At 48.3% G+C, this 15,066-nt stretch overlaps 1 protein-coding gene across 1 annotated transcript in view; it reads right to left on the bottom strand.

Moving 5' to 3' along the window:
* Positions 1-3: 3 nt before the first annotated feature.
* LOC103773827 (unconventional myosin-VIIa-like) overlaps positions 4-15,066 on the bottom strand; it is a gene marked incomplete at its 3' end in the record, with an annotated part of 38,592 nt that continues 23,529 nt past the window's right edge. The window contains exons 15-20 of the mRNA XM_008941207.1: positions 7,841-7,978; positions 4,238-4,396; positions 3,803-3,895; positions 2,329-2,423; positions 1,109-1,193; positions 4-129 (exon numbers count right to left, since the gene is read on the bottom strand). Coding sequence (XP_008939455.1) covers positions 4-129; positions 1,109-1,193; positions 2,329-2,423; positions 3,803-3,895; positions 4,238-4,396; positions 7,841-7,978 — 696 coding nt within the window. The remainder of the gene's footprint in view (positions 130-1,108; positions 1,194-2,328; positions 2,424-3,802; positions 3,896-4,237; positions 4,397-7,840; positions 7,979-15,066) is intronic.

Here is a 15,066-nt window from a genome sequence, read left to right as displayed (position 1 = left end):
GGCCCGCCGGACCAGGTAGCCGCGGCACCGCGCCTGGAACTCGATGACCCTCCGTCGAGCCCCGCGGTACTGCTTGTGGAGCTTGCGGGACCGGTACAGGGCCTGCAGCCGCAGGAAGCCCAGCCGCATCTGCAAGGGGGAGCAGCATGAATGCAGCCCGGCGCCCAGGGGCTCCCAGGTTCCCCTCGCTGATCACCCACGCCTAAACTTGCAAGGGTTGTAAAGAGGAGCCATGGGATCGGGCTCCGTCGGGACAAGGGATGTTCTCCCAGAGGGTGGGGAATGAAGCCCTCCAGGTGCTGCACTGATTCGAAGGCCGGGAAGGACAGAGGTGGGTTCTTCCCCACTGAGCCCTCCAGAATTTCTGCCCGTGACAGGCCTCAGGAGGTCTGGCTGGTTGCCTCAAGGTAGCCATGAGCCATGAGGGTTGCTCCCGGAGACATTCAAGATCAGGCTGGATGAAGCTCTGAGTAGCTTGATCTAGTTGGAGGTGTCCCTGCTTGTGGTGGGGGGGTTGGACTAGATGACCTTTGGAGGTCCCTTCCGGCCCAGGCATTCTATGATTCTGTGATTCTCCCATGGAGGCCCAGCCTCTGCAGACCTCCTACCTAATGGCCAAGATACTGTTTCAAGGCAGGAGGCAGCATCCTGGTCAGCCCAGAAGTAGCTATTCCCATCAAGCTGCAGGCTTGGAGGATGTTATTCAGACATTTTAGACCCCTACAAACTCCCTAAATGAGTTGGGTCAAAGACCCAGGAGGAAGCCAGATACGGTCCCACCTGGAGATGGAGTTTGTCTTTCCGAGGAAGCTGCGCTTGAGTTTTCAGTCACCTGGCAACTAGGGGAAGACTTAAAACACTGAGTGACCAGATGGTGCAATGGACATCTAACTCCTGGGGAAAACAACAGCTAGAAGGTGGTCAGGTGCTCTCTTCAATGAGAAGGCAAAGCAGCAAGAGCAAACCTCCATTCATCTCTCCAGCTGACAGAAGCCAACCCCACTCCCTCCTACACTCAGTGAGGCATTTTGAGGCTGGAAACTCTAATGTATGTCCCAGCTGAAAGAGGTAAGAAGGCAGAGGTGTGAGGAAGCACCCCTGGACTTACAGCACCATAGTTCTTCCTGCAGTTATGTCCACGCCAGTATCTCTGAATCATCAGGACTGAATTTCTCACTTTCAGGAAATTTGACCTGCAAAAGCATTTCAGTCACTCACCTCTGTAGTTCGGCCACAAGTTACCATCATCTTCTGGGCCTCATTCTTTGGAGATTTGAAACTGAGCAGCTAGGTGGGGTAAATGCTGCATTTTTGGCCTGAAAAAGTCTCTTCTCCCAGATCTCCTTGCTTTCATAAAAAGATTTGTAAGGGCTCTTTCTGATAGGTCTCTGCAGGCAGATTCTGCCCAGTTATGGGAATGGGCAGAGCAGAAGACGCTGAGAATGGCCCTCTCCTTCCCCCTGTCCTGCATATTCCTCTCACATCTGAAATCTCTTCCCCCCCTGCTTTCCCCACTTCAATCCTGGCACCTGAGAATGGACTCAGTCTCACCCAAATGATCAAGAGCAAACTTCAAACTTCCTATCTTCTCTTCCCATCCACCTTAGCCTGGCCTGATTCTACCTGTAGACACCTCAGAGACAGTTGTGTTGGAAGGGCTCACTGGAATTAGTGTGGAAAAGCTTGCTGAGTTATTTAGCACGTGCCCTTTCTGCAAAGCCTTCTCTAGGCACAACCTGAGTCACAGCCATGGCTCAAAGAGTCAAAGAGTACAAAGCCACAAGAACTGTCTCTCCTCCATGACTGAAGCTTGTCCTTGCCTGTGGCTCCTTCTCTCTTTCCATAATTGTGCCATGAGCTCCTCATGGGCTACCTACTCTCAAATCTGGCAACTGGGTTGCAAAGGGAAGAGTCCCAAACCCATTGGGTTTTGAGAAGAGCAACGTTAGTCACAGTAGATGACCCAGTGGTCCCACTGCAGTCTTGTGTCCCCAGAGACTGGAGGCTTAGTGTTGCCTTCAGTAGGCTCAGAGTCCTACTGCTGCATTATCGTAGCAAACACCAGCTCCTCTAGAGACAGCACTGAACAGGAACAGAAGGTCCTATTCTGAACATGCTTGACTCAGGTAACACAGCTTTCCTCTTGCTTCCTCTACTGTTTTCCTCTTGCTGCACCCTGAGTGGCAACACTTGAGGGCTCCCCTCTCTGGCTGCAGGCAGGACAGCTCAGATGGACGCCGAGGGAGTGATGCATCCCCCAGTAGCTGCTTGCTGAGTGAAGCATCCCACACAGTCCACCTCCCAGCTGGCAGTGGGGCTCACACCTACCTGTCTTTAAACCCGCGGACCACCTTCTGGATGAGGATGACTTTGTCTGTGATGGCCTTGTCTCTCTCAATCTCCAGCAGCATGTCGTGGTGGTCCTGTGGGAGGAAGCGACACAGCACCCGTGTCTCAAACTCTCCATCTGTTTGATGTGCCAGGAGGGGTGGCATGAGACCCCTCCCCAGAGGAGATGTCCAAAATAAACTCTTGGGACATTTAGATCCCAAGTATAGCTCCACCTATACCCTGGGGAAATCCTAACATAAACCCTAGTGACTTACTGCCTTCATTCCCCAATGAACCAGAGCATCCAGAAGCTGAATGTGCAATACTTTATAGTCTGAAAAGAACCAAATTATGTTGCCCTCCCGTGCAGAGCTCCCTGCTACTGCTGTCAGCCATGGCAGCAGTTCTCAGGAACACTGGAGAAGTTTGAGAGCAAACTCCAGGCTGCCTGGGTCTCATCTTCCCTCTAGCTAAGGCCCCAATGTTTCCATACCCTAAGGCAAAAATAGCTCCCCAAAACACTGAACGCTTTTGCCCTGAGGCTTTTGGATGCACCAGTCCAAGCTTTCCACTGATTCTTCCCATGCCGTTTGTAATGTGTCTGCTGAGCCCTGCCTTGGGTGCAGCAGAGGCAGCTCCACGTGCTTCCTGCTTTGCTTGACCTCACGCGGCCCCTCGGGGCCTCCCCATTTCTCTATTTCCTGCCCTGACAGCTGGGAGATCTTGATAACAGTGTCTGGGAAGAGCCACTAGCAGGAACAGCTTCTAGGGAAGAGATGGGATGTTTGTGCTGGTGATGGGGTTGAGGATTGGGGGCAAATTGGGATAGGTATACATATACACATACACGGGGTTAAGGTTTTCTGCCGAGATTTTTGCTTGAGAGAAGCCTTTGCTTCCAACCTGTTCCTGACCAGCTCAGCCTCATCCTCCCAGAGCAATGCAGGAATGGGTTTGTAAGGAGAGATGAGAGCAAATGAGGCTTCAGAGGACCTGCAGTGTTGGGCTGCTCTGGGTCAGCCGGACCAATGCAGAAAGGGAGGCTGTGGGCACATCTCAGGCTGTGCAAGGACGTGCTGAAAGCAAAGCAAGCCTGTTGTGCTCTCGGTCCTGCTCTCCACAGGGCTCTGTGTGGACAGCCCTCCTGCTGCTGTGCCCTTTGGGTGAAGGCAGGAGATGAGTTTGAGCAGCTGAGCCCAGCAGGGAAAAAGCTGTGCAGTGTATGGGACTGTTTCTGTCCCCACATGGGTATGAGCATGCAGCAGTGCTGGCAGAGTGCCCGGACTTCCTCCTCTCCATCACTTCCTAAACTGGCCCCAAATATCCTGCCTTGGCCCAGGTTCTACCCACTCCCATACCAGCCCAGAGACCGTGGGAAAGGATCACATCTTGTGATGGAAAGGGAATGTAGGAGATCCCTTCACAGGTAAGGGTCCCAGATGGTGGGTGGGGGATGTGGAGAACCACCTACCTTCAAGAAGATCTTTGTCTTTCCAATCTGCCAGTCGTCATCCTTCCCAAGTACTGCCTCAGCAATGCGCTGGCACGTCCCACGCAGGTCACCCTGGCAAGACAGAAGGTGGGATTCACCAGGACCAGCCTCACCCATCACTCCTCCTAAGCCCAGCGGGGACTCTTCCGGTCCCGATTCCAGCAGCTTTCTGCTAATGAGGTTCCCGGGGCTTTACTGTCATCCCATTTAAGGTGAGTGAGAGGTCCAGACTGAATATGGCTGCCTGTCTCTGCCAGCCCCAGGAGCATTTCTGCTTCTCTTGGAAAGCCCGGAGCACCACCGTAACATCTGGGGATGAAACGTTGCACAGCTGCTTTTGGAGGTGACGCACAGCCCAGAAATACCTCTGGAGAGCCCAGCAGAGAGCAAGTTACCCTGGAAGAAGCTGCTCACCTGTTTATATGCTGGCTTCACCCCGGGCATGAGCACCCGGTAGCGGTCCACGAACTCCACGAAGGTGTAGCGGATGGGGTAGCCGGCCCGGCGGATCCGGATGGTCTCCATCATCCCCGAGTACCTCAGCTGGCGGACGCACAGCTCCCGGTCAAACAGCTGGGGAGGTCACAGGACATGGTTGGATGGCACCTCTCGACCCGGATTTGCCATAAGAGAGAGGGGACTCTGAAGGTGTGTGGGGGAAGAAAGTTGAGGATCCACCCGAATCCTTCACTTGATGGACCCAAGGCCATAGGAGGATTGGCCGTCATGGGCCTGACCCGATGGACTGCTGAGTGTGTTTGACTCACTCCATTTAATTCCCAGTTGTGGGACTGGGTGTGTCCTGCACATGACACAAAGGACTGAGAGGAGAGCTGGAGAGCACATTGCAACGGTGAACATCACCTTGGGAAAATGGGCAGTGATGTTGCACCTACAAGGGCCAAGCCATAGGAAATCCATCAAAGGAAGAGTGCAGCCTTGGAGATGCCAAGGCCCTGAGATAAGCCTGAAATTGTCAAGCCACCCTGTACCCAGGAGCACATCTGAGGAGCTTAAACCAAACAGGTCAGAACCAAGACCAGATGAGGGTTTTATGGAATGGACAAATCACAAACCAGCATCTGTGGCTGCTTCAGACAAGCAACGGACAGTTTCAAGGCCAGAGAGCAGACATAGGTGACCCAGTCCTTGCAGATGTTGGCTAACAAACCTGGCTGCTCTCCCTTACTTCGGGTGCCTCAGGGTGGATAATAAGTGGTGCTGCTAGATGGGCAGATCTGCTGAGCAAAGGGAGGTTCAGGAAAGCCTCTGACATGACTTAGTGCATTGAGGAGGATCCTGGAGCCCTGAGAGCACTCTCTTGCAGCCTGACATTGTCTGCTGGCAGCATCCAAAAAATGTCCAACCCAAATGTAAAAGAAAGGCAGAGGGGACGTGGTGCTGGCACACCACAGTAAGTCAGGTGAGCAAATCCCAGCCTGGGATAAAGGGTTTCAGCCAGGGTGTTATTCATCTGCTGTCTTTTCAGCTGTCTCAAACATGAGCATCTGTGCACGTATGAACATCTAAAACAAGAGGCACTTGGGCTCCCCATGAAGTGGGTGAGAAGAGCTAGGTTCGTGCCTGTATCCCAGATATCCCTATATCCCAGATGCATCTCCTGGGACAGAAGGATCTGCCCTATGGATGCAGTCATCTCCCCATCCCTGGAGGGAGCTTTTTTGACTAGCTTGTAGCAGCCACTTAACCATGAAAGGGCTGGAGTGAGGTGAGACAGATCCTGATCCCCGGAGAAGACAACAGATGAAAAGACAACAAGGAAAAGGCAGAAAGTGGCACCGTCTCGATTTGGTCCCCAGCTAACCCTATCCAGTGCCAGTGGGCACTGGGGACAAGAAAGGTGCTGAGGCTGTGTGTTTCTTTGTGCCCTCCTGCCATGCAGCAGAAGTGTGTGTGAGCAGCTGTGGCCTTGCAAATAACCCTCCAGAGCTTGTAGGGCTAGTTCATTGCACACGTGGGCAACTATGTGCTCGGGACCTGGCGAGGCACAGGCTGCTGGAGACATTTTTGACCTTCTTTGCATGGCTTGCTGCTTAATTCATCCCACACATTTCTCTTGGACTAATCAGAATAACAGAGCAATGCTCAGGAACAGCAATGTGGGACAATGCACAGACCCAGAGAACTCCAGCCAGCATCCCAATACAAACAATTTTTTTCCCCCCCGTTTAGCACATTTTAGAAGGAAACAAGAGTTTTAAAATAACATAAAGTAACAAACAGTCAGGACTTTCCACTGACCTTTCACTTCCCACTATCCTGTTTCCTATCACTATCAGCACACTTTCCTTCAAAGCCAGGGACAGAAAATGAACTCCCAGAAAATGTTCTCTTTTACAGTCACCCTGCACAGCACTGTGAACCATTATCTGGGTCTTTTTTTGTCCTCTTTGCATTATTAAACCAAGGCCAAAAATTAATTTAGGAAGAAATCACATTTCATATCATATAGCACTAGTCTCAGGTTCTGTCTTAGCTCATCCACTCATTAATTTAATGGGATATTGATTCACTTTGTCCAATTCTTTCAAACTTATAGCTGTTTTCATGTCCTACTGAAAGTTTTGTAGATAAAGAAGTTGGACAGAGAGTTCTGGCTTAGCACTTGCCAGAACTGACGAAACACATATTTCCTACCCAAAATGTCAGACTGAATCCAAGAGGTCCTAAAAGCAGCTCAAAGTCAGGGCAATGGGAACAAATTGTTAACAGCAGTTCAGGCTGTACATCTATTTCTCAACATCACCCATGTTCTTCAAGAAGGTCTCATTTTGATCTCAGCTCAGATGATAATCTCAGATCAGACCTATCATTAAATATTAACCCAAAGTATTCCATTCATATGCTATTAGGTACCTTTTTGTGCTCACTAAAACTAGGATAAGGGCAGAGTAAACTGCTCTGAGAGAGCCACCAAGCTTTTTACCCTGCAGGATATTGGGGTCACTGAACAACAAGAATAAATTTCAAACACTGTTTTTATGGAACAGCTCTGAAATCTGGGATTTTCTGCCTGTTTTGCACTTACTTGAGCTCTGCTAACAAACCTTAACTTTAGATAAAGCTCCAGCTCTGGCTAGATTAACTGCTACTGAAGTTTGAAGGCATGGGCACAGTGATCCACAGAAAGAACTAGCTGAAATTATTAACTAGAGCTCTTCCTCCCCAAGCAATATCACTATTAAGAGTGGTGAGCAGCTAACAGTGATTGCTAAGAGCACCAGGGGCCAATCCTGCAAGGTGCTGACAGTGGCATCGGGGCATTCAGCACCCCCTTTATCATCTACCTTTCACTACAAAACTTGTGAGTCCTCAAATATTGTGGTCAGTGGGATTTAATATACAGCTATCTCCTTTTCTTTCATATGCTCCTTAAAGTTTTTCCCCAGGGTGTCTGTTGCTTTTGAAGCAACTGTCTGGGAATCAGAGCAGAAAATAATTCATATCACCTTTTTTTTTTCTGTGCTATTTTGCCCCTTTTCCCTCTGCTTTTAGAATTGGTGCTAAAAAAAAAACCCAAACAGCTGGAATAATCTAACAGAGGTGAAACCAAGTGAGAACCCCTGGGAGCAAAGATTTTGTAGAAAACACCTGCAGGAAGGGAATCACTTTTAGGAAACACTGAACCCTGCCACAGGACTAATCCCAGGGCTCTACAGCTCACTATATCTCTGGTGGGGAGGCACCTACCCCGGCAGAAATTCAGAGGCATTTCCTATAGGAGAAAGGGCTGGGGGGTGAATTCCTTGAGGTCATCCTTGGGAAGAAAGGTAGGACCAGAAGCTCCCCTCTGCAAAAAAGTTTTGGGGGTGCTGTTGGGTGGCTAAACAAGTGCCTGATTCTGCCAGCCTTTTGGTGACTCCCTTGCTTGCAGAACAAGCTGTGGGTTGGTTGTCTAAGCACCCAAGCTCAGTCCTGACTCCATGGATGCTCGAAGGAGTTTTGCCATTAGCTTCAGGGCAGAGTGACCAACTAGGAGAGAAAATCAGGACTTACCATGGGCTTCTTGTACTCATTGGGCTTGATGCAGCGGACAAAAAAGGGCTGGCACACGCTGAGGGTCCTCATCAACAGCTCCAGGGACCGCTTGAACTGGCTGCTGAGCGTCGGCGAGCGCTTCCTCGTCTCTGCTCCCTGCAAAACCCCAGTGGAGTGAGCTCAGGAAATGAAAGGATAACAGTGCCCTTCCCCTCCGGAACCTCCCACCACAGCCGGGGCCGGAGGAGCGAGCAGGGCCAGAGGTGCCCAAGGGCAGGAGAGGGGCAGGACAGAGCCAGCGAGCTGGCAACGGCTGGACTCCGTCAGCCTGCTCCGTACTCCTCTACCCAGGGAGAGAAAGTGCCATAGCTTAATTTCTCCTGCTCAAATCTCCCCGTGTGACTGGCAATCCCGTTCGCCCTATGCAGAGCCACAAAGAAGATCTGCCCAGGAGAGCAAACAGCTCTTCCAGGGCCATCAAAAATCTCTGTATTGCAGCTTGGGGCGATGCATCTCCCCAGGGATGCTCCTCGGGCTTGGCTAGGGCTTCCTTGCTCCCATGCACCACAGCACGGTCATGCCAACCCTTCTGTCATGGTGCCTCATGTCAGGCTGAGCCTCTCCTGCTTCCTGGGGTGTAGGACCAGACACCCATGTAGGGCAAAAACAAGGAGGGGCACTTCTGCTGCAGGGTGACTCCGCAACAGCTCCAGCAACTTCTGTTAAGGTCTTTAGTCCTCAGCCTGTACTACAGGGGAAGATTCAAGCTGTGTTTGGAAAAAAGTATTCATTAGAGTAAATGAGGTGGCTGTTTCTAGTGAATCCAGATGATTTTGAGTATTTGGCTTGGTTAAATTAATAATCCAATCTCCATTTTAGAGCAAGTGTTTCTAGAGCAGAATGGAGATGCTTCCTTCAACAGCCCCTCCTCCCTGCTCTGGGAGAACCTTGTTAAACCACCTCCAAACTAAACGAAGCCCTCAGCTCATTTTATGTGCCAGTCACTGTTACCTGAGCTGATCACACATCAATCACAGTGGTGCTGTGTGTCTTGTAGGGTCTGGTGCTCAGGGAGCCTTTATGGGGCACCAGGTACTGCTGGTGGTTTGGAGGAAGAGTTGGGCACCAGGATGCAACTCTCTCCAAATAAAAAACAGGGCAAACTGTGACATAACCAGTGATGTGACCTGATAGCCAGGGATTTCCCAAAGGGAGGATTCCAGCAGCATTTTAATGCATTTTTCCTCCAAATATCCTCCTTTTTGCAGGTGATCAAGCCATGCATGGAGTCACAAAGTCCCCATTTGCACTGGCCTTGCTGATCTGTTTTGCCAGGTGGTGAGTTTAGTGTCTGCTTTTGCTAAAATCTTTATATGTGCTTCATTGTATAGCACTAATAACCTGTTAGATAACATTCCCTCTCCCCTAAACCTGATGAATTTCATAGAAGCACAAAATAGTTTGGGTTGGGAGGGCGTGTAACTATCATCTAGTCCAACCCCCTTGCCATTAGGCAGGGAATTTGCATGGCTGAGGTGGAATATGACGTTGAGACAAATCAAATCAACACAAACACAAAGTCATCATGGAATTCCAACAAGAGAAAACCCAGCTCATGCACATACCAGAAAAACCTGGCCTCCTTTTCGAGAAGAGCATGGGGGGGCTACATTCTGTCATAGATTTGATGAGGAATAGGCTGTTGCAGCAAGAATCCTGGTTTGGATAGCTTTGATTAATGTTTTCTTCTCACTTTGCTAATTAAGGGCAAAGGGTCACCTCTGTGAAATGTGAAGGGAGAGCCACAGGGGTTAGAAGCAGCAACAGACACAGTAGCAGGGCTGGAAGCTGGAAGCAAACGGATGTTAGGTCAGGTTTGTCACTTTGGGCTTGGCTGGGAGAGGTTGTTTTACAGCCATAGTGGTAGGAAGGGTGCAAGACTTTGTACAAGGATCTACAAGGTAGATCTAGGAGTGGTCTGCTCCCAGACAGCAAGACCTGCCTCTCTAGGCTGCTGATGCTTTGCATTGCTTCCTTGCATGCATCCAGCTCTGGTAAAAAGCAGTGGTGCCATCTTCACCCTTACACCTGAGAGCTTTTTGCCGGGAGGGGCTGGAGGGAAGAGACAGTGGACAGAAAGCAGGTTGTCTTCCTATCCAAATTGTCAGAGTTGTCTGGGGTCCTCCAGTCAAAACTACCCCACCCCACCCATTCTTATGCTTCCTGGGCCTGACATTTGCACACAGACCCCTCTCAGTGGTGAGCATCAGCCCCACGAGCATGAGTCAGGCTCTCAGCTACAGCCCAAACCCTCGGGCAAGAGCTCTGCATCAGCCTCCTCCTGCAGGGAAGGGTGACATCACTGAAGTCAATGTGATTACTCCTGCCCCACCTCCACACCAGTATGGGGAGAATCAGCCCTCTTCCCTTATTCCAACAAAATGGCACAAAAAAGTTGAGTGGAGCAGCCTGACAGCCCAGACTGCTGAGGCACTGAAAATACAGCTTTTACTGCAGAGAAGGAGCATTTTTTAGCTCAAAACAGACCCAGTCCCTATAGCCTAAAGCAGAAAGAGCTGAACAGGTTCTTCTTTCCTCCTGGCCAGACATGGTTTAGCTTTCAAACTCTGAGACTGTAGTCTCTTTGGGACACAGACTATCTCTTCACTGGTGTCCACAGAGTCTAGCACACAGGATGACATGACGTGTGTGTCATGGGGAAGGAAGGACAAGCAGGATTCACAGCTGCTGTAGCCCAGCCTGGGGCACTCAGTAACCACTCAGCTTGTGCTCAGTATCAAAGGAAAAAAAGAAGCAGATGAGATAAATAAGATAAAGAAGAGGATCACACGATTTACAGAGAAGCACCACCTCAAAAGAGATGTTCAGAAAGATGTGCAGACCAGCATGACGTTCAGACATGCTTCAATGCCCATGCTTTCTGCCACGTCAAGCCAGACAGGCTTTAGAGGTGCAGAGATGTGGTTTTTTGCAGCAACATAAAGACACACGTCAAGTCAGAACATCATCAGCAGAACACAAGATGATGTTCCCCCAGCATGAGATCCCCGGTGGCACAGCTGGAGCATCAGAACATTTCCCAGCATCTCTGTGAAGCTGTAAAATCTCTAGGACCTATTCAGACTCCTTCCTTTGGTGTCTTGAACACATTTAGGTACTTACGTGTCCAGGGCTGAGAAAGCAATAACCAATTCAGCCTATCTGCATCTTATGGGCTCATAACACAAAGTTATGTTAAGCAGGATGGTCTCAGTGCAGACCCAGAGTTCCAGCTAGGGCCATCACCAGGGTTTTTTTATTTTGTAGCATTCAAACCAAGTAAACAGAAGCAAAGAGAAAAGCAAGAACAAGGAGAAATGTCACTGAGCCAGAAATGGCAGGAGTTAATCCTCTGCTGTCCCTCTGCACCTTCTCCTCCCACTTTAAGGAGAAGGCTGCAAGATGCACCAGGATTGCTGTGCTCGGCACTAGGTCTGCTGGGGAGATGGTGACCTGCTTCAGTGGGAATGCAGAAAGATGAATTACTTCAGGTGAGTTAGGGAAGGAGAAAGAAGCATGTGCTAACAATATACTGAGGAAAGGTTCTGGACAAAGGACCATCCTCCCATATCTTTAGGATAAGAAGTCACTAAACTGGGCCATGCCAACATGACATGCTCTTTATCAGCCTTTTTTTCTGAAGCCTCCCAAAAAATCATGCTTTCTGTTTTTTATTTTGTGATATGAAATGTCACTGGGGTGGCCTCCAGTTGACCAGTGAAAGCTGAGGCCCCCTCACAGCAGGTTCTGCAGTGTCACCTAGTGAAGAGACAGTCTGTGCAGCCTAGGAAGTGCCTTCAGATGCAAAGATGACATGGACTACATAACAGTGCCAGGTGTCACTATTTTGAACTAAAACCTCATTTTATAAAACTTACTGATGTTGACATATTTGAAAAATCTTTTTTGGCTTGGCTGTTCCACCCTTGCCTCCTTGCCTAACAAATCCAATTAATTATTACTAATTAGAAAACCTTCAAAACAAGAGGCCATAATATCAGAACAACTATGACAATAGAAAAATAATTTTCAAAAATCATCAGCCTTATGTCTCCCATTTCCTTGTAATTCCTGTTGTTTTCTTCAGAGCCAAAAAAAAAAGGCCTGGGTATTTATGACAGATTTTGCACACCAATTCTCTCCTGGGTTTAATCTCACCATAATGTAATTCAGGAAGGATTTCTGTGCATTTTTTTGGTGTGTAGCATTGCTACAACTCTAGAGCAGGAGCCAGTGAGATGTACAATCCAGTCTGCAGTCATCATATGCAGAGGAGGGAGTCCAGTTGTGGAATGATGTAGGGGAGGGAGTCCAGCTCTGGAATGCATGGCTTTGGGTTATTTTGGATCAGATTCCCCTCATTGGAATTCCAAGTCCAAACATCTGAGACATTGCAGAGATCAGAAGGGTTGAAATTCAGTCCCATGCAAGGATCTGATTTCTGAAAGTCAGGTCTATCTCCAACATTATCCTCTTGTTATCAAAAGACTGAGATGTTGAAATGTGAGCAAGAGTCTTCAAAGCTAACATCAAAACCCTTTAGCACACAGTATGCTACCCTATGGCCAAGTATCTAGCAAGAAAGGTTTGGGAAGGTATCAGAACCAGTCAGGAGATAAGATGCAACACAAAAGACCTAAAAAAGGTGCCAAGAACCTGTTTGGATGATCATGGCAAGGTTCCATATTAACTCTGTCTTTGAAGGCTTGGATTTCTCTCCCCTGCACAAGAACTAAACCCCTCCAAGAGTGATAGCATTTCCAGGCAACCCAGAAATACAATCCATGAATCTCTTTTTGAACTGGCAGCTTCCAGCCCCAGAAAGGGGCAAAACAGTGCCAGATTTGCAGTTGCATATGGAAGAATAATGTCCCACTGAAGCCAGTGGTGGCACCACTGTAACAGCCAAATCCCACAGATGATCCAGCTGAAGTTAATTAAATGTCTCAAATATCAGAAAGAAAATCCTCAAAACTTTGGCTTGGCCTGGTTCTGATTTTATCCAAACCAAATTCTCATCATTGTAAAGCTCTTCAGAGTTGAATCCTAGAAACAAATGACACACTCATACACCTGTATCAATTCAACAAGCTGTAAAAATGCTCTGTCACATCAGCCACTTGAAATGGACCCTCTACAGATAGTGCAGGAAGAGGAATTCAACTGACAAGAGCAAAGCACAGTCCTTGCCAAGGAGAGGTCAGTATACAACAGAGGAACTCATGTATTCAGTTTACCTTTGGTGTGGGTGTGGGCGACTGGCCAAATGTGCTGGATGCATAGCCACAGAGAAACTACATGAAGCACAGGTGAAAACAAAACAAAACAAAACAAAAGACAGAGAAGAGCACACAGTGAAAAGAAGGAATAACCAAAATGGAAGCCTGACATTGTTAGTCTTGGGGATCCTGTTAAAATATCTCATGAACAAAATGCATTCATTCTTAGATTTTTATCTATCCCCCTCCTGGCTTTTCCCCTTTGTCTCCACATTCACAGCCATGAACCTGAGGGAACCACTACTAGCCAGCTCTTGTTTCCTGAAAACAGCTCTTCTTCACCTTTTAGCCTCACTCATTGTCCATCCAGTGTCAGCCATTCCCACTCCTCTCCCTCACACATCCCTGCTCTCCTGAGACCACTGCTCTCCATACACAGCAGTTGGGAAGATGCCAGGGAAAAAACAAATTTTCACAAAGATTCAGAAGAAATCCCTCCCTTCCTCCTTAATTTCAACCCAACAAGTCAGATCTTTTCTATAGAGTCAAAATTTTTGCCAAGGAGAAAGCCCCCAAATTTCCTATTTCTTTTTCCTTTCACTGTTTTCCATCCTCCACCACTCCTTCTCCCTGTTCCTTGAGCAAGTAGTGCTGTCAGACCGTACCAGCTGACTCCTCAGAATAAAGCTGTAGAATCCCCACTGAATCCACCATTTCATCTGGCACCACTCACAACAATGCTCCAATTCAGCAGACACATGGATTCAGGAAACACAATGAGCAAAATGCCTCACTGATTTAGCCCTCAGCATAGCAGGCACCTGGCTCTTTTTAAGGGAAGCTGTTCAGTTTGATTGACCTGGGCCGAGTGTCTCTGGAAGGTTTTTCCATGGATTGTCTCACTGATGCTTGGGGAAGTCATGCACACTTCCAAGAAGAGCCTTTGCTCCAGCTCTTTGCTGCATGCAGTCAATTCCCATGAGTCATGCTCACCTGTTCCTTCTTTTGGGGAACAGAATCATAGAATCATGGAATGGTTTGGGTTGGAAGGGACCTTAAAGGTCATCTAGTTCCAACTCCCCTTCCATAGGCAACCTAGACTAGGTTGCACAAAACCCCATCCAACCTGGTCTTAAACACTTCCAAGGAGAGGACAGCCACAAATTCTCTGGGTAACCTGTTCCAGTGCCCCACCACCCCTACAGTGAAGAATTCCTTCCTTATATCTTATCTAAATCTCCATTCTTTCACTTTAAAATAATTACCCCTTGTCCTATCACTACAATTTTATGTCTATCAGGATAGGATCCTCATCTTATCAGACACTTTTAAGAAAGGTACTGCAGAGATTATTGAGTTTTGATGGAAAGCAATGAGAAAATTATCTCAGCCTTATGCTTGTCTGAGCAGTTTTGTTTGCATGGTGTTGGGGGTTTGTGCTCTCCCAGTTCACACCAACACTGTGCATCATTATGGGAGCCAGTACACAATGTTTGCTCCTCTTCCAGTTCCATTCCAGTCAGGTTACAAACCTCCCATTCAAAAAATAAAAGCAGAGATCATTAAAGTATCGAAGCACAGGGACTACTACTCAGGACAGATTCTGAAGATGTTTAATGGAGCTATAAAATAAAAGGTTTATTTCAAAAAATGTGCTCTTATGTTTTAAGAGGTCTCAGGTCCTAGACAATGCATAGGTGAAAATCTCAATTTTGCTGTTGCATACTTCCAGCATCTTTTAAAGACACTTAGGAGGTGTCCTCATGAAGAGGTCTGCATGACTGTGCAAACCTAGGAGCTCCCTCTTGTAGGTTCCTCAGAGTGCACCTCTGCTCTGCTCAAACAAGCAAGAAATCATGTCTGAGGTGAACTGCAAAGCTTGCACCAAAAGTAAAAAGCAGTGAGGAACAAGCAATAAAAGCAAAGTAAATGGTAGCACTGATGCTAAGGGAGTTAGCACCTAGT

The sequence above is a fragment of the Merops nubicus genome, unplaced genomic scaffold (genome assembly GCF_000691845.1).
Source record: "Merops nubicus isolate BGI_N331 unplaced genomic scaffold, ASM69184v1 scaffold3375, whole genome shotgun sequence".
NCBI classification, from domain to species: domain Eukaryota; kingdom Metazoa; phylum Chordata; class Aves; order Coraciiformes; family Meropidae; genus Merops; species Merops nubicus.
Note: the sequence above shows the minus strand (reverse complement) of the source record. Positions and strands in the feature narration are given on the sequence as shown.